This window comes from Macadamia integrifolia, chromosome 8, assembly GCF_013358625.1.
Source record: "Macadamia integrifolia cultivar HAES 741 chromosome 8, SCU_Mint_v3, whole genome shotgun sequence".
NCBI lineage: Eukaryota > Viridiplantae > Streptophyta > Magnoliopsida > Proteales > Proteaceae > Macadamia > Macadamia integrifolia.
The window spans coordinates 10,917,486-10,937,773 of record NC_056564.1 but is presented as its reverse complement, the minus strand read 5'-3'; the positions used below and the strand labels follow the sequence as shown (position 1 = coordinate 10,937,773).

The 20,288-nt window shown below is 39.0% G+C and overlaps 1 protein-coding gene across 2 annotated transcripts; it reads right to left on the bottom strand.

Moving 5' to 3' along the window:
* Window positions 1-281: 281 nt before the first annotated feature.
* Window positions 282-19,993, bottom strand: LOC122085972 (serine/threonine-protein kinase ATG1c-like). 2 transcript variants are annotated; one of them, XM_042654598.1, is made up of 13 exons: window positions 19,344-19,993; window positions 18,173-18,293; window positions 18,013-18,071; window positions 11,060-11,124; window positions 8,289-8,382; window positions 8,121-8,201; window positions 7,879-7,987; window positions 7,140-7,212; window positions 6,701-7,053; window positions 6,209-6,516; window positions 3,977-4,277; window positions 3,690-3,760; window positions 282-709 (listed from the first exon to the last, which is right to left on the bottom strand). In XM_042654598.1, exons 1-13 carry the CDS (start codon window positions 19,593-19,595, stop codon window positions 494-496), a joined length of 2,103 nt encoding a protein of 700 aa, XP_042510532.1. In that variant the 5' UTR covers window positions 19,596-19,993; the 3' UTR covers window positions 282-493. The 2 variants fall into 2 exon arrangements, with proteins under 2 accessions (XP_042510532.1, XP_042510531.1); XM_042654597.1 differs by having other exon boundaries at window positions 6,209-6,573; window positions 19,344-19,991.
* Between the last annotated feature and the right edge of the window lie 295 nt (window positions 19,994-20,288).

The following is a 20,288-nucleotide window of genomic DNA, read 5'->3' as shown; positions in this document are numbered from 1 at the left end:
AAATAGAAATGTATGTAATCATGCTCGCTTAATTTCCTATACTTGTGGGTAAAGTTTTTCCTTTTTAATGGGTAGAGAGTCTCCACTCTATTGGTGATGTGATTATGTGATTGATGTTTTGGATAATCATTATGCTTCACCCTCTAGTGACGAAATTGAAACTAAAAGCCAGATACTAAGCTTCCAGAGGGCTGCGTACCATTTAAATGCTTCCAGGACCCTCCTACGCGCACACGCACAAAGAAAAAGAAACAAATCAACTTAATTGAAGGAAAAAAAAATCTGGAAACACCATAGTTCACCATTCATCCTGTAATTTTTCTTTAAAATACAGAATGGCAATATTAACAAAATCCCTTTATCCCAAATAGAAACCATTACTTGTTTCATCATCAAAGAGATATCAAAAGAATTGCTGTACAAATAAATGATTTACATTATAAACATAGCCCATCATTCTGAACCAGGTCTTCAAGGTGGCAATTGCTGATCCTCACTTGAAAAGAGCGATTCTCTGAGACCTAGACTGGCCCTGCCTGTTATTCAGGATATCAATGTACATCCGGAGCCGAAACCGATCTGAACTTGTAAGGGAAAAGGGTGGGTTCAGGATGAGGGATTGTGCTTCTACCAGAAGAAAGTTCAACAAGCGTACAGCTTTTGAATACAGGGATGCCGCACTCTCCATATCACCCATCAGCTCTTCAACCTGACAAACAAATGTTAAAAGGGCCCTTGGTTAATGACAACTTTTTAACAGTGAAGTGATCTACTGAAAGGAATAAGAGAACAGTACAATCTAGTAGATGAATCAAACCTAAAGCAAATTTTACTTTAATTGTAATGCTAACGTAAGTTTTATGGCCCTGCCTTCACGGTTGCAGCAATCCAAGGAAAACTCTTAATCTACCATTAAATGCTGGTGATAAAACCTGGTCTTTGGAGAAGGGCTTGACAGTGAGGAATGCCAGCAACAGGTCTATACTTGGAGTTGAAGCTAGAGACTAGACCTTGAGACTTCCATGTTCACACTGCAAGGCAGTGATTACCACTCATTGTGATGCAGTACAGGGCTACTACCATAAGAGGAAGAAGCCTAATTGAACCAGCCATGGTTCTTGTTCTGGTCCTTTGAAGCTAGAGACTAGACCTTGAGACTTCCATGTTCACACTGCAAGGCAGTGATTACCACTCATTGTGATGCAGTACAGGGCTACTACCATAAGAGGAAGAAGCCTAATTGAACCAGCCATGGTTCTTGTTCTGGTCCTTGACTAGGCCAGCCTCTAGAACAAGTTGTGTAGACCAGCTAAGGATCTTGCATGGCTTAGTGTGGGCCCCATGCACTTGCATGGAGTAGATTTGGAGCTGCCAATATCTTTTAGTAGTTGCTAAATAGCTAGCTTTTATTTTCACGTAATAGTTACTGAGTGGACAAGTTATGCTACGTAGAAGTATCTATTTTACTTGCTTTCTATGTCCCTTGTAATACCTAAGAATCCTTCCTAGAAGGATTCCTTTTTTTCAAGAGGTTGCTTGGCAGCAAAGCAGTCCCCCACGCATAGGGGTTTCTTTTCTTGTCATCACTTCATTAGTAATTTATGAGCAAGCGGTTTACCAAATCCCACGATTTGGATGTATATACAAACCAGCTCTATGTGAGTGTGTGTACTATGGTGAATTAGTCACAACCCTTGTGATGCATTCCGGGTTTCCAAAACCTGGCTCGGATCACTTGGCCCATCCAACCAACAAGACTTAAGTTTATAGAAGGCAATGGCAGTTTTATAAATAACCAGAAATTTTTAGGGCCAGTTTGGTAGCTAAATAGATGAATGGGCAAATGAGAAAGAAGGAACAAGGACGAAGGGAAAGGAATAATAAGGAGGAATAGGGAAGGACAGCATCAGCGATATTGAAAAAAAAGGGGGACAGGAGAAGAAAGACGGAAGGAGATATGAGAATACCTGAGAGAGAGAGAGAGAATCAGAAGAGGAGAAAGAAGAAGAATCGAAGAAGAGATGAAGAGGTCACACAACCTGATTTCACACTATTCTGGTAACCTAAACGATTCAAAAACTTTTCGTTCCAAATCTGTGTTTCCTAAGCTACAGCCATGTATTTAAAGACTTGAAACAATCCTAATCCTTTAACCAATTCTATAACAAAACTTGATTCTAACTTGGACTTTAAAGCTGAAATAAAACTCTAAAACTAAAACATGGAAAGGAACTCTAGCCTAGCAAAACTGTAAAAGATTACAAGATAAAGATAAACCAAAACAATAGCTCTAAATAAATAAACAAATAACTATAATATCCTATTGGACCAAAACTAAATTTGGACCTGGTTCATCTCCATCTGGGTACACCCACCCCCCAAAAGAAAAGGGGTTTGTGCTGTTCAAAGGAATTGCTCCTGCATCGCCTTCTGATGAAGCAAGTGGCTCAAGGTGGTGAATCCTTGGTTTGGGACTCGTGATGAAACGTTTCCCGCAGGCCATAGGTGGTGAAGCCTTTGGTCATATCCTTTCCTTCCCTTCGTTTCCTCTTTCTTTCATCACTGTCCAGCAGGTATTCCAGCGGCTATTCATCACTGTTGTGTTCTTTTATCTGGTGATAACTGCACTTCTTTTATGCTTGGTTAATCCATTAATAGTGCTCTCCAAGGTCTCTTTATATGATATTATTTTAAAATACTGTTACAAGTCTGCAATAGGTGTGTTTGACACCAACATAATCTGGACTTCAGTCATCAACTTCTAAGAATTTAACCATCATCTTAGGCTGAGATTTGACTATGTTTTCTTAACTTACTATTAATGGGTGTGTTTGACCCCTCCCCTTCTACTCCCTTCGACCCAAGTTTGGTGTCCATTGACTTGATAGATCATGACTAACACTAGGGCCCGTTTGATAACGTTTCTTCCGTTTCAATTTCAAGAAACGGCAGAAACATAAATTTCCATTTCTAGAAACAGAAACGGAATTGAAGGTGTTTGATAAGTCATGTTTTTAGAAGTCGATAATAACCAGTGAAAAAATGGCCACAAGTCGTTTCCAGAAACGGCGAAACAAGTTGAACTTGTTTCGCCTGGGTCGTTTCTTGAACCATAAATAAGTAGAAATTTCTATTTCTATTTCTGAAAATAAGAGAAACGAAACAGTTTTATCAAACGCTTTTTGCTCTGTTTCTGCTGCTTCTGGAAACAGAAACGGCAGAAACGCATTTCTTGAAACGTTATCAAACGGGCCCTAGTTTTCCTAACTTACTATTATATGTTCTCTACTAGTTCCTATCATCTGTCCTTGCATGTTTGTTCCAATCTAACCACCATTAGTTCTCTTTGATAATTTACCAGTCACCCCCTCAAGACCTCTATGATATATTAATTTCAGCCTCATTGAGTTTATAGTTTACAAGTTCTATTCACTTTAAGTTCCTACCATATTTCTTAGATTTTAGGTTCACCGCGATTATGGTTTCTGTAGGTTTGCTAGTGTTTGCTTTGTTTCAGCCTAGCCTACCTAATCACATTGCTAAGACACCGGCAGTCCTTTTTTCCTTCATGGATACAGATAAGCTACGAAAAGGATACTTGTTGAACAGATTCATGATTTCAGTAGTTTGAGTTCAGTAACATGCTCTCAACAAGAGGAAAGATGAAAAGAATGTATATGGATACTCACAGCACCATGTCTGCCAAATGCAAGGGCAGATTGGAATATTGTCTCCATTGCGTCTGGCATCTCTGTTGCCCCTGAAATCATGATGAAATAAAAATCATAGAATGGAAATAGACATGGTACAAGACTATTTGTATCTCAAATGGAAGAAAAGAGGAAAATGATTCACAAAGATCCAAGTAGTTAGGATAAAGCTCAATGAGTTGATTTGAGGTTTGCAGAGCATGCAGAACAGCAGAAGAATCCTTTCTAATCACTGCAATTATTAATATATAAAGACTGGTACATACAATCATTTGGTTCAAGATGTCTAGCAAGTTCTTCAGCATGCCCCACCGCATGGAGAAATTTCTTCTCAATCTGAGAGCAAACGGCCTCAGGTCCTTCAGTGTCAGCAATATCAACTCTTTCCTGGATATCAAGACTGCTGTGCTTCTTATTGGTGCTTCCCCTGACTCGAGTACTGTCTTGAGTTGGACTTCCTTCAACAGCTGATGCAGCTTCTGTATGGCAAATATGAAGTGCTTGCTTCCAAATTGCTAAGATCACAAGCTGAATTGAGAATGCTTCTAACTGCCTACTTGCCTCGATCTATTTTAGAAGAATGGAGCACAATGAAAAATGAATCCCATATCAGTAACAAAATAAACCTCATCATTGATGAAAAATTTATATGGCATTTCAAAAATCTGTGGTACCATCCTGTAGGTTGTAAGGTTAATCTACAAATGGAAGACAGTAAATTGTACACATGGCAACCAAGGCTTAATTAACTCCACCAATAGATCACCTTTGCCAACTATCAGTCTGATGGTCTTGAAATATAATCAAGACTTCTCTGGGTTATTAGAGAACAACCTGCCAAACCTGATGCAGTACAAGGTCACCATAGAGAAGAAAGAACCGGCCCAACTAGTCCCCACAGTTTAGCTAAAACCAGTCCATGTTGAGCCCATATTGTGGTTCACTTTAAGGCCCATATTCTGTCCATAACATGACCTGCCAATGCAGTAGATTGAATGAAGTGTGTGGGTTCCACATAACTTGCGTGGAGAGGAGATCTAGAAGTTTTCTCACTGAAGTATGATATTAGATCTACTACTATTTAGTTTCTATTTTGTGATAGACTTAGTTGTTAAATACAAGAGCAGCTTAGTAGTTCCCTTTAAATACAATTCCTATTTTTAAGAGTAGTTTATTTGTAAAGGAACTCTTACCATTTAGAAGATTTTCCTATTTTTGTTGTAGCCATCAAGATGTTATTAATTGAGGGTCATAACCTCCCATGATATATATTATTGAGCAATTGAATATCTTCTTCTCTTCGGTGGTGATGCTGAGAGTTCCTTGGTGGTGAAGCTTACCAAGACCAGTGGTGGGAAGCACTGACCATATCCCTTCCTTTATCTTTTCTCTTATTCTATCCTTATTTTCCTATTCCTTTTTTATTAAGTCTATCAGGACAGAACTTACACTTACACTCCTGCACATTCTTATTTGTTTTAAGTTAATTAATGATCTGAAGTTTCCATATCCTACACATGTTTTCTTTTCTTTCTCAGTTTAACCCTACTTTAGTTCCTGAGTTATCTCTTGCTGGTAACTGACTGGTAACTGACCATTGACTTGTATTGTCGATCAGCTTCTCATTGAATTGAAAGAGTCCAAGTTGTTTCTGTTTCTTTAAAATATCCCAACGTTCTGGGCTGACCTCTTGATTCTGTTTACTATGGAGCAAAAAATTATGTTAGCTGTCTGAATCTTCAAAACAATCCATTAATAGATTTTGATTTGAACTCCCATAAATAAGCCTTCGATTTCTCCCAGTTTTTAAGCTTCCAAATCTGTTTATAACTCCTCCAAATCGCAGCAATCCAGAGTTGGATCACCGTGATATTTCAGAGCTAGGTTCTTATTTCCAAGCACTACCTTTGACCAAAGTTTCTGCCAGATCAGATTCTATGATCTGCTAACCTGGATTTCTCCTGAAAATAGAATCCACAGTGCTATTTTCTGTTTTGATTCACAAGCCAAGATCCCACTGTTGGATGTCATTGAAATTTCGGGGCTTTATTCCTTCAATGAACACTACAGTCTACAGAAAGATAACTTGTCACTGCATTCCTATCCTGTGGGCTGCGTTTGACCCGACTCTTAGGTACCGCAGCCTCGTCATCATACAACTGGGTTCACTTTTGACCAAGGAGAACCCTCAGGTGAGTCACATAGAAAGATAGATGCTATTCCCTGTTCAAATCTGTACTGAGCTATCCAGAGACCACCATATTGCTTCCATATGTGAACCATATATCTCACCACCATAGAGAGTTTGAATAGGTGCAAATGAAATTGCATATTGAGAAAGTTCTACGCTAAATCTAGTGAAATAAACACAAGATGCATGTGTAGACAAAAATAACAGGGTGCTCAAAGAATCAATCTATAACTCTTGCATGTTTCTAATAAAAAGCATAATTTAAACTTGAATTATAATTTCATCGATATGATAGATTGTTTCTTACCTTTTCTTTTACTAATTCTGTGACGGAAGAAGCACACTGCTGCAATGACCTAATTCTTGTCAGACAATGAGATGATGGTTGCTCCATAGCATCTCCAATATCCATAGATCCTTGTGAAGTTCCAGAAGGTGCAGAGCTGTGACTATCCAAGCTTCCAAAACCACTGGTATTCCGGACTGCTGCACCTATAATTGGCATCGGCACACTTGATGTGATATTATTATTTACAGATGCCACTGGGGAACTCTCTGATTTGTATTGTGAGTGACGTGACCTAGACGCACTGATAGATGAAGCTGATACCTCCGCTGAGTGTCCAGAAACAAGAACATAATCCTGATCAATGAACTCCAGTGAATCTACAACTGTAGAATCCATGCAGATATTGAAGATTAAAAGGTATAGTAAGTAGTAACAGCAGATATTTTGATTCTGGGAAAAAGAACATTGAGATGAAAGAGTAAGAGAGAAAAATCAGTAAGATCTTGGCACCTTTGGGAGAAGCCTTCACTAGTCTTTGGTCCATGACTGGTAAAGGTTCTTTGAGATTTCCACCTAAATGTATCTGCTGGTCAGGCCTAAATCCAGTATTTTGCAGTTTATCCATCTTGTTGGAAACATTAGAAGCTACTGCCATTTTATCGACTTTTGCATCCCCAGAAAATCCAGAATTTGACCTCATTGAGGCCCCATTCACGAGGAAAGACGGGCTCACATCAGGACCACTAGAATCCTCTTCCAAAGGGAAAGGCAGGCAATCCTCCTGTGAACTTTCTTCTCCATGCCTCCCAGTATCACATTCAGCCAATGGAAAACAATCTCCTGTGTTTGATGCAATCCTATACCTGCAAATCAACTTCCACCGTTTTAATTTTTTTAAGAGAGAAAGATTTGCATTATCTTATGTATTGAAATTCAAACCAAATTTTACCTCAGTGAATCTTTGGGTCTGTTGAGAGAAAGAAATGGATGGTTAAAGAACTCTTCAAATGTTAGTCTTTCCACTGTAGACAAATAAATACAATCAATCAGACTAAGGGGAAACTAAGTCATACTTCCAATCAGTAAAAAAAAAATGAAATGCCTGTGCACCATAAGCTTAACAATAATGAATAATGACAATACATCCCTTCAATCTAAAATGTTAGCACCTGAGGTGCCCACATGGCACCCCAGTTGCTGCGTGGCTTCCTCCGAATTGCAAAGCAATAATGCGCCTCAGGTGCATGATATAAGAGCTTACTATAAGTCCAGAAACTCAAAAGTCATTCAGAAGAGAGAATTTCATCTCTTTGGAGCATTGGGGTTGACCAAAATGCTCAAACTATTTATTTTGTCATTAAATCTCAGCTGCAGTATCAGAAGAAATATTACAGCTGCTGTTATGACAAGGATCAGAGCATAAGCAGAACCCAAGGGAGGCAAAGGCAGCAATTCCCTTTCATTGACCAGAATACCCCAATTCTAGCTCTTATTATTCATCTCAGCTGAAGAATCAGCGGAATCATTACCACTGCTGTTACAAGGATCAGAGAATGGACAGAGCCAACAGTGGCAATTCCTGATACTTTGTGATATTCATTTAGATATGGTTCTCATCCTGAAAGAATGTCATTATATGATTTGCATACATCTATCTGTATAAAAGCTCTGAATGGGGGAAAGATTACCAGGGTTGCGACGCAACAACTTCCGACATAAATCAAGGCAGTCAGAACTCAAATCCGTATTATCTTGAGGGAAGCGCAATTCATTTGATTTCAAAATGTTCTGTAGCAACTGCTCAGTACAATGGATAAGAAGATTAGATCATTATGTCAACTGTCAAAGGCATGCACAAACACTAATTTTCCATCATAGAAGCACAAGCATAAAGCACTTAAAAATGAAATAAGGGCTGTGTAACTCAGACCTGCATTTGGTTATTTCCAGTAAATGGGGTCTTCCCAGTTACAAGCTGAAACAGGATAGCCCCAACACTCCAGAGATCTGCCTGCGTGTATCCAGTTCAAGATGAATACAGAAACAGCTTGAGCAACAAAATGAACAAGAGTTGAGCAAAGAAAGACCAGATTGTCACCTTTGCATCATACTTCTGGAATTGCATTATTTCTGGAGCCATGTAGAGCGGGGAGCCACATAATGTTTCTGCCAAGCCTCTAGGTTGTAATGACCTGCCAAAAGAAAATCTCTGTTGTTTTAACTTTTTGCAGGTTAATATTTTAAAAACATTGAAATGAAAGCAGAAAATCCGAATACAAAAAGAACTCCATAAAAAACCATGAGAAAAACAGGATAAAGGCAAAAGGTGATCAGATGAAAATCAGCAACTCAATGGTATAGATTCACAGGATGGTTCATCTTCAATAAGAAACTGTCTTCCTGAGCAATTAAGTTTCCCCCTCTTTCCGCGATTGTGATTTATCCTTCAGGGGGAAGGAAGGAGACCTTCAAAGGATTCTGTCCAGTTCAACAGATTTCTAATGATCCGGCAAACCTATTAGCTAAACAGGGTATGGTGACAGCTATTGTGATTTATCCTACTCTGATCATGATTGCAGGATGTTGTATATATACCAAGAGCTGCCAAAGATATATAATTGAATTCATAGTTGTCATGGCATCGCCAAGGCGGCGATTTGGCGTCCTGGCTGAAAATGAAGTTCATGGCAATGCTACGATTTACGTGACTCACAAATGGCGGTCGCCATTGGCTGATAGGCGTCGCTATGGCACCGCCATGGACGCCAGGTACGCCTCTGATTCACTAGGCGGTCAATTTTTTGTAAAATGCAGGGTGATTTTAACAGAGCTATGTTGATTTTTGATGATTTGATGTTGCTTAATTTTGGTTTTATATGTTATCGGGTATATATTGTAGGCTTGTAGCATGCTAAATAACTTTAGAAAATAGGAGAAATACAAAAATAGCATACTAAATAACTTTAGAAAATAGAAAAAATAAAAAAAGACATATAGGCGATTTGACCGCCATGGCAACGCCATAATGGGCGATTCATCACCAATCGATTAGCCACCCCTCCACCATCTTGGATCGATTTGACGCCGTGACAACTATGATTGAATTGCGAATCAATGCCGCAACGGTACATCAGTTTATTACTTTCTAGTTTTATATAGGAAATCTTCACCTTATAGCCCCATCATGAGAGCCTTCTCAAGACGGTGCAGCACTTTGGGTCACATGGAATGCAGTTCTTTGGAGATCCACTATTGAATGGCTTGTACACCCTTTGGATTGGCCACAGATAAATTTGATAACCCATTTGTACCAGAACTATCAAATAAAATTGAATTTTCAACCAATTTAGGAGCTTTATATCTAATGCTCAAATGTACTATGCTGATACATGACAACATAGAAAATTGGTCAATAAATTTGAGCACCAAAGCACCAAAAAATGCCATATGGCAGAAATTTGGCCAGCATGAGAAGCTGGTCATAAAAGGGTCTCTAGGAAAACTTAACTCTTTTCAAATAAGCAGGCACATATAAACTGTTTGCGTAGTCAAGGCGACACCTTGACAGGTGCTTGGGCATCCAGGCACCTTGACAACTAGGGTCGCCTAGGTGGATGCTTGTCGGCTTCCGTCCAGGCCCCCTCCAACACCTAGACGCCATGACAACTATGATTGTATGCTCAGTGTATTCAAAGTGGAAGCCAAGTGCAAAGAAAAATACGCGACGACAATCACGTATAAATGAAGAATTTAGGAAAGAAAATAAAGCAGCGAGAAGGCGTAAAGAAACAAAAAGAAAACAGTGATGGCCAGTTTATGTTTTATCTTTGCCAATAACTTGGTACAACAACTAGCACTTCCAATAATACAACTATAAATTACAATAGTGCAATAGTGTAGAAACTGAAACCTATTCACGATGCAGAAAAGGCAACGTAATAGAAAGATAAACAATCAAGCAAACACAACGCAAGGATACACATAGTTCGGCAAAGTGCCTATATCCACAGTGAGATGAGAGCAATCTTCACTAGCAATGGAGAAATAGAAATGGATTACAAGCTCTCTTCCTCACGCTTCTCTATGTTTACAAAGAATTCCCAGCCCAATGTTCAAATCTATGATCAGATCTGAGATAAAGGAAGCAAGTGCGTTTTTAAGGGAAAAAATCAAATCAATGGAAGGAGGGGAGGGAACAGAAACAAGGTTGGCCTGCTTAGGAGGAAGAAGAGAGCATAGAAGAAATGAGGTTTGGGGTACCAATATGCACTACTCAATAATAACAAAACTCTAACAAAAACTCCTATTCTTTACTCAAACCATCTCTAATTGACGGTGGTGTATTACATATATAAAGACCTTCTAAATTCTCAAATTGACTCATAAAAGGACTCCTAATCACACTCACACATTCAATAAAATAAATAAACTCACAACAGAACTCCATCTGACAACAGAACTCCATCTGACCATAAGTATCCCAATCTTACTCAAACACTTAAAACTTACTAAACTACGAATCCCGTGTACTAACTTTATCCCCACTTTAAGGGCTTATTTTTTAGGTCCATTCGAATAAAACCCCAAAAAATAAAAGGTCCAACCTATAATATAACTACCCAAAGGTCAATGTCAACTCATCACACAACCACCAGCACCTTACAGGCCTCCCAAGCTTGCATTAAGGCCTCCATACGGGATTAATGTCTAATGCAACTACATCAATAGGACCTGACAAATTTTTGAAGTATCTGCGTCAGTTGAAACTTCACATACTATGATGGTTAATTAGTTATTATCCACCATCAACAAATTAAACATACTGATTAACTGATAGAAGGATCTCACATGTGGAAGGGTCTATCTCACCTTGCAAAGCCAAAATCTGCAATCTTCAATACGGAATGGTTGTCGTTTGTGGAAAGGAGGAGATTCTGTTCAGAAATGATATGCATCAGAAACATATAATCTCACTGCTGCATAGGAGGAAAGAAGTTACTATTCAAAAATATGAACCCATTTCCTTCCTAAAACTCTATCCCACCAATCTAATACTATCTTCACACATTCTTAAAAGAGAAAAGAACTAAACATTCATTATTTTTCTTATTGTTCTCTTAAACCTATGAAGAACTGTACAGCATAATAAGTATATAATTCCCACCAAACCTCGAGGACAAGATAACATCATGGCCAACATAGATGGATAAAATTGAGCGATAAAAAGTAAGGTAGAGAAAATTTCCACCGGACAAATCATCCGACATCATTAAAAGAGCCAATGAAATGTGAAGAGAATAATCAATTTCAACAGGATGGGAAATCAATTCACCCACACAAGCCTTCACAGGACTTGGAACATATGCAAATAAAAGCTTGTGATAGCATCAATGCCTCAAAGATTAACCAAATGAAATCATGACTGAGAAGACACATTCAGAGGAGCAGCAAGACAAAGCCTCTATACGAGGTGTTCCATCCAAGAGTCTCACGCATAGGAAAAGATCACCCAACAAATGGTGCAAATTCAATCGTCTTGCTCAGAGAAGGACCACACAACTGCTCGCCTTTATTTAGTTGTAGCAACTCACAAAATTCAAGAAACACAAGGCTCTTCTTTTTAGTGCTTGACTCAAAAGGTTTAAATAATTGTTCACATGGTAAGATGTGCTGACCAGCTTAATTTTTTTTTACTATCCATCCACATCAGCAAATTTTACTTTGAGGCCATAACTGATGATTATACTATATTACTACTCGTAATCCTTCTACTGAAACTCTTTTGCCATTGTAGATGTTACTGAAACTAATCAATTTACAAAAAGCTATATGAAATATTAGCAAAATACTTTATATTAATGGACTTAAGAAAATACAATGATTAATACAGAAACAGGAACCCAATTCTGTATCTTCAGGTCATCTGTATTCTTAGGCTTAGGATGTTAAAACTTCTGGGGCTAATTTCTATCCTCTGCTATTAACATCAACAACAACAACAACTACTACTCAGCCTTATCCCAACTAAATGGGGTCAGCTACATGGATCCAATCAAAGACAGCAAAAGAAAATTAAAATTAAAATTAAAAAGAAAGTAACACATCACAACAAATCAGTAAAATCTCACCTAAATGGGGTCAGCTACATGGAATCTTGCCCCCCAATCAAATCTATTCGAGGTCATACTTGGGACAAGACCTCAACTATGCACGTCTTTCCTCACTACTTCTTCTACGGTCATTTTAGGCCTTCCCCCAACTCTTTTAGTTCCTTCAATCTGAATTAGATCACCCCTCCATACTAGTGCATTCCAGGCCTCCGTTGAACATGGTACCTTAAACGACTTTCTCGGAACTTATCATGAATCAGGGCAACTCTCAAATCAGCTCCAATATGGTCATTCCTTACTTTATCCATCTCAGTTTTACTGAACATCCATCTCAATTCTTAGCTGCCTAGCATTCTACTCCAATACATCATATCCCTCCCCTCTACTTGTTTGCACTATATTACTCAAACTCCCCAACCCCAAACATTTTTTCTAGCTCCTCCAGAAAAGTAAACTTCCACCTCTATTTCCCCAATGGTAATTCAAAATCCCTAAATCACCCTTGGCCCCTCCCCTACCACAACCCCCTCCGGCAACCCCACCCTCTGCCATGCCACCACCCCCATGGACCTACCTCCACCCACATATCGCTTCCCCCTTCCCATCCTTTGTTTGCTCAAAGATAATTTGGCAATGGCTAGGGGTTGCAAGAAAAGAAAGATTCACATGCATCATAATATAGCCAATTTGAGGTTGATGATTTTGTCCATCTTCATCATACTCCGAAAAATCATTCCTTTGTTGTAAAACAAACAAGATTATTAATTAAAAAAAAAAATGCATGTTTTTGGTGTTCCATTGAGGAAATTAAGATCCCATTGAAAAAGGGACTCTTTTGAGCTTTTCTCCTAGTCATTGCACGATAAGCATTTGGTAAATCAGACAACATTCTACAAGCACCAACTTCAGAACAATTATTATATTACCATTTTAAAGCTATCACGAGCAAGAGCAACCCAGTGCACGAGGCTCCCGCTACTGCAGGGTCTGGGAGGGGCAAGTGTACACAGCCTTACCCCCTGCTTCGCAGAAGAGGTTATTTCCAAGTTTTAAAGATATCACGAGCGATATGTTAAAACTTAAAACCCAATATGAACCATCCAAGGCATCCCCTTGGAAGATTCATGACAATAGGAAAACAACCGTCCTTCAAATTCGCACGCCATGGGCCTTATGTTCTTCTCCATGCCCCCTCCAATCACCCATGGTACAAGCTTGAAGCTCCTCCATTAAATCCAAATTCGCACACTCTAGAGGTGGAGACATTTAAAAGAATCAAGCATGGTAATTTCGCAAAGTTTCTGTTCAGTTATATAGGGGAGGATTGTAAGGTCTTGGTTTACAAGTACATGGAGAAGGGGAGCTTGCGAGAGGTTTTGTAAGGGGATAATGGTGGGGTTTTAATGCAAGAGTAGATTACAAGAAATAAACTACCCCCAGCATGTTATAACCCCAAGAACTTATGACCCACAGAACTTAATAACCCACACAAGACCCAACAAAACAGATCCCAAAAATTAACCTCCATGGGTGGAATTATAATCAAAGATACTTAAGAAACAAAACCATATATAAGACCAGGAAACAAGGAAATAAGGCCATCAAATAAACCCCCAAAGATATAATATCCATATAGGAACAAAACCAGCCCAAAATCCAACCCGATAGGAGAGAGAAAGACCTGCCACAGAGCTGGAAAGAGAGAGGTGCGGCCAAGTCTGTAAGAGTCTGATTGAGCTGCACTCTTGGGCGTAGATAGTCCCTAAGGAGGGTACAAAAACCCCCAAGTTGAGAGGATCCTAACGGCTGGTTGTGAAGTTACAAGCTTTCCTGATTTTCTGCCCTAGGAGAGAGAAAACTGAAAAGAACCTTCAATAACAGCAGTTGAATGCTTCCAACAGTCACTAGGTAAGGATCATGGGACCCTTATGAGGCCTGGAATACCCGATTGAAGACCTGACTGAACAAGGTACAGAAGAGAGAAAGAGAGGAGATATCTCTCTCCTATTCCCACTAGGATTGCTGATCGGTTCTAATTTCTGCAAACTTTTATCAGAATCTGAATTATAATTCTTGAATGTTACAGCAAATAAAATAAAAAAAGAAGAATAAAACAGATGGGGGGTTGAGAATGGTGAAATAGAATAAAGAAGGTGGCTATCTCAGCCTGGGCTTCTCACTTAGAGCTATCTCAGCTGCTCTAAGCATTTAGTTGCAAAATTTATTTCATTCAAATCTGTGAAATAATGGTATATATGCCTCTCTATTTATAGAGGAGAAGTTTACAATCATACTAAGTCTAGGAGCTAATTTCCAAAGAGAACTAGACACTCCTACTACAACTAGGAATTCAAAATCGGACTAGGACTTAACTTTATGACTCCAACATGGAGTAGGACGAAATAACTAATAGTCCATATATGACTTTACAACCGACCAATGGCCTAATGGACCTTTACTGAATTAAATAACAACTAATTAAACTAATGAATTAAATCCCGTTTTCCTACCTTCTACCCCTATTTTAGGCCCATTAAAGTAGTCTATTTCAAAGAAAACCCATGGGATCAAAGGCCCAACACATATATAACACAACCCAAGGCTTATTCGCAATAAAATAAGCCCAAGTGACTTATCTACATCAACTCGCTCTTTCTTAGAAAAAATTCGTTCTAGAATTTTGTACAGTGTGAGAGTGATTATATCATGGTGAACGTCCTTCTTCAAGCCGTAGAAAAATTCAGGTAGTTCTTTGATAATAAAGATGTAGTCTACAATGTGAGGAACTCGACCTTCAAGATACTTTAATGGGATGACGAACTCCACATACTCAAGTTCAACATCTTCGGATGTATCCATAGGGTCATCTACATATGCACCTTTGATCTCTTCTAACTTCAATGTGACATAAAACTCTTTTGGTTCATCTACCTGGTGGTTCCCAACCGATTCCATTAATGGTTCAAACACAGCTTCATTCTTGAACTCTTTAAGATCTTCCTCTTGGTTGTTCACAATCATCACAGTTATTATAATGTCAAGTCCCTCAATCTCAACCTCATTGTTCATTGTGGCAACCTTGTTGCTTTCAACTTCTTTCATATGAGTCTCGTTGATGGGAACATCAATGACTAGTTCTTCCTCAACGATAGGAATGGCTGAAAAATTTTCAGCACTAACCTCAACTTTTGACTCTGGTTCACTGGTCAAAGGTGTCTTCTCTTGTTGCTCCTTTGCAATAAACGCTAATGATTCCTTCATGCTCTTGTCAATTGTGGGTGGCTCTAATACCACTTAATGCAGAAGTAGATTACAAGAAATAAACTACCCCCAACAGATTATAACCCAAGAACTTATGACCCACAGAACTTAATAACCCACACAAGACCCAACAAAACAGATCCCAAAAATTAACAACCTCCATAGGTGTAATTATAATCAAAGATACTTAAGAAACAAAACCATAAATAAGACCAAAAAACAAGGAAATAAGGCCATCAAATAAACCCCCGAGGATATAATACCTATACAGGAGCAAAACCAGCCCAAAACCCAACCCGATAGGAGAGAGAAATACCTACCATAGAGCTGGAGAGAGAGAGGTGCAGCCAGATCTGTAAGAGTCCGACTGAGCTGCACTCTTGGGTGTAGATAGTCCCTAGGGAGGGTATAAAAACCCCCCAAAGTTGAGAATTCTAATGGCTGGTTGTGAAGTTGCAAGCTTTCTTGATTTTCTGACCTAGGATAGAATAAGCTGAAAAGAACCTTCAAGAACAGTAGCTGAATGCTTCCAACAGTGACTAGGTAAGGATCATGGGACCCTTATAAGGCCTGGAATACCCTGATTGAAGACCTGGCTGAACAAAGTACAGAAGAGAGAAAGAGAAGAGATCGATCTCTCTCCCATTCCCACTAGGATTGCTGATCGGTTCTGATTTCTGCAGACTTTTATCAGAATCTGAATTATAACTCTTGAATGTTACAGCAAATAAAATACAAAAAGAAGAATAAAACAGATGGGGGGTTGAGAATGGTGAAATAGAATAAAGGAACTGGCTATCTCAGCCTGGGCTCCTCATCCACAGCTATCTTAGCTGCTATAAGCATTTAGTTGCAACCTTTCTTTCATTCAAATCTGTGAAATAATGGTATATATGCCTCTCTATTTATAGAGAAAAAGTTTACAATCATACTAAGACTATGAGCTAGTTTCCAAAGGGAACTAAACACTCCTACTACAACTAGGAATTCAAAATCGGACTAGGACTTAACTTTATGACTCCAACATGGAGTAGGATGAACTAACTAATAGTCCATATATGACTTTACAACCGACCAATGGCCTAATGGACATTTATTGAATTAAATAACAACTAATTAAACTAATGAATTTAATCCTATTTTCTTACCTTCTACCTATATTTTAGGCCCATTAAAGTGGCCCATTTCAAAAAAAAAACCATGGGATCAAAGGCCCAACACATATATAACACAGCCCAAGGCTTGTTTGCAATAAAATAAGCCCAAGTGACGTATCTACATCAGGTTTGCTGGACTAGAGGAAGAGGTGTGCGACAACAGTAGTGGCTGCACAAGGATTGGGGTATCCACACCACCACTGTGTGTTGGCTATCGTACACAAGAATGATAAAGTCCAACATATTGTTGGATGAGGAGTGGCAGATTTGGGACTGGCAAAGCTGTTTGCAGCGGAACATGTGTGGGAATGGGACTGGAACTGGAACTAAAGGCTGGGATGAGGGGAGATGCAGATGCGAGGGTGAGGGTGAGGGTGAGGGTGAGGGTGAGGGGAGATGTGGACGGGGGTGAGGGAAAAGGAAAGGGTGAGGCGGAGGTGGGTCTATGGGGGATGGGGGTTGGGGTGTGGGCAAAGGAGATGCAGAGTGTGTAGGAGGTGGAGCTGTCGAAGGGGGTAATTTAGGTATTTTGAATGACCACTAAGGGAGAAAGAGAGGTGGAACTTAGCTTTCTTGGGTGATGCAGTAGAACTCGATTGGTTGGACCAGTATGACTGGGTTTGTAAACTCAATCCCAGACAAAACTGGCTCAACCTGGTTTTTTGATCTAATAAGCGCTAGCAATAGTTTAATTAGTCTTTATGTCTTTGTTTTACCATGTTTTGTTTTGAATGTGTTGCATAGGAATAGGAGATAGAGAGATAAAGTTTCGCTGCAAATTAGTCTCAATCTTACATTCTAGGTAGGAGTCTCCTAATTTTCGTTTATTTATACCTCGTAATCCTTAGTTGGAGAGACAGATTTGAAATACAAAGTAATTGGGTTGGTCAGTGTGAGTGTGTGGTTATGTGATTCTCTCACTCCCTTGCAACTCTGAGATTCCACCTCATATTTCTCCCTCTTCTCTAGCAAGCCCTCCACCACTGGGGGAATCAAAAAAGAAGCATGGTGTAGGGGAATTTGCATAAATACATGGTAAGGAACAGTAGTAATTAGCCCAAATATCAATGAGTAGACTATAACATGAGGCTTAAAGCATTCAGGAAACATAACCCCACATTCAAGTTCTCAACTCATTAACGTTATCTACTTATCTTTACATAAATAAATTAAAACATAAGCTAAATCAACCAATCCTAGACTAGGTACTAGCTGAAAACATAACCAGCTCAGTTATCAAAGCAAAAAACTTAGACAAGAATAAAAATAGACCACAGACATGGTTACAACAAACCTGTGGCTTTAGATCTCGGTGTATAAGATTATTTTCACGGAGGATTTGTAAACCAGCAGCTGAAGAAGACATGGCATTCTATTGTTAGACCATGAACTCATCGAAAATACACAACATAAGATAAGTGAAGAAAATGCCAGCCCATAAAACCAATATGTACCTAGCTGCTGCATGAAGTGCTTTGCAGTTGCTTCTGGAACTCTTCCACCATGACGTTGAATAAATATAGAAAGGTCGCCCCCTCTACAATATTCTAGTACCAGAAGTATTCTTCCAGGACTCTAGATAACACAAAGGACGATGGATGAGACGAAATAAAAGAAAAACTCGGGATATTTGAATTTTAAAAACTTTGCTAGGGTCAACAAGCCTGAAATTCTAACTTAACTGCATTGAGTTCCGATCATCATGTAAACTTCTAATATAAATCTGACTAAATTAAGCAATTTCCCTTTATAAATTTATTTACCTGGTTAAGAAGATTAATGACTCAAGCTGGCTTTGGTGTCCTGAGAAGGTTTGAGAACTTTCCGGGTCCATCTCAAACATTTAATAGTTTAACTCAATTTTGGCCAACCTGGGATTACCTCTAGTCAAGGGCTCTCTTCTTGGAGGTTTCCGTTGGCCTTAATTGAACTTTCCTATCCATACAGGCGGTTTGGAGATGAAATCAACATTTAATTATGAGAAAATATATTCTGGAGGACCTAACTATATATATATATTTATATTCCTGGAAAGATGTACAAAGCTATTTGTCTACAAAACTATAGGAGTATAAGGTCCTTAACACCTAAATGACCCACGGGGAAAATCCTCAAAAAAAAAAAGAAAAAAAAAAAGGAGAGAGAGAGGTTATCAGGAATTCAGAACGTCGCATTGGAGCATGTAACTAGCACGAAAGAAGTTCAGATGACTATTAAAAAAAGAAAATCCTGAAAAAAATCCTGTGTACAGCATTCTTCCATTGTTTCATTTGAAAAAAATCCTGAAATTTAAGCTTCTAGATTATGCAATTATCCAAAGGAATCGCTGGTCTTAAATTATAGAACTTTACTAAGGATTAAGTGGAGAAAATTTCTCGAAGTTAACATTATCTATAAAAGAAACAGTTATATACAACACTTGCGTTTATAGTTGCGTCGTCAGATATTGCTATTGCATCCGTCCAGTAATTGCCATTAGGAAGTGGAAATATTTTTCTAACTAACTATTTCCTGAGCACACCAAAAAGTGCTGAAATCACTTTCTATCAATTGAACAAAGATTCCGACGAACACTAAAAAAAAAAAAAAAAGAGGATAATACGGGGAGGAAGTATAACCACCGACCTTAATAATATTGTGCAAGCGAATGATACTAGGATGGTCGATTTTCTGTAAAATATCAATCTCCGACAAGAGACTCTCCTGCAATTTCTTGCTCAGACGTTCCATCACAATCTCCTTGATCGCAACTTCCGTGCCAAGTGCTCGGTGCCTCGCGTGCCATACGACAGAGAAAGATCCTGATCCGATCTGTCGACCAACGATGTAGTCTCCGACAACCCTAGCTCTGCTCGAACTCGACGGTTGAGCCATCATCAACTTCAAACATACAAAAAAAATCCTTGCCAAGAAAACCAACTCCAAACCCTAATTCAACCTGCAGGCGTTCGAGAATGGATCGAGAGAGAGAGAGAGAGAGAAATGGAGGAGAGACGACGAGTTAGACTTTGTTATGAAAACTAATTAATAGGAATCAAAGATGAGATAGGAGATTATCTTCTTTAGATTAATATCTCCTAGTGGAGTTAGTACTGTGTATATCGTCACAAATAAATAATTAGAGAATGAATGATTGAGAAGAGAGTTTGATTTGATCGTGTTCGTGTCTATTAATTATCCCTCTTTGCAACATTAAAAAAAAAAAAAGGCCGCAAGAGAGAGCCGCAAAGAAAAACTTGTGTTGCTGCAAGTGCAAGATAACGGGCAATAATCTAGCGAGAAGCAAGCAACTTCCACAAAAGGTTACGGCTGAGATACGCAATGAGTGTAATACGCACCTAGTGTCATCATATATATACCCCGTACGGCCATACGATTTCAGGCTTTTCTCCTCCATGTGGACGAAACCAAAACCATTCGTGTCATGTGCTTCACGGAAAGAGAACGATTCCATGCCTCATCATGCAACTACAACTCTACAAGAGAGGGCCTCCTGAGTTGGACCACGGGTCCCACAGGTGTTGTAAATAGTAAATTGTGAAACTAAGCCCCGTTTGGTCGACAAAGTTA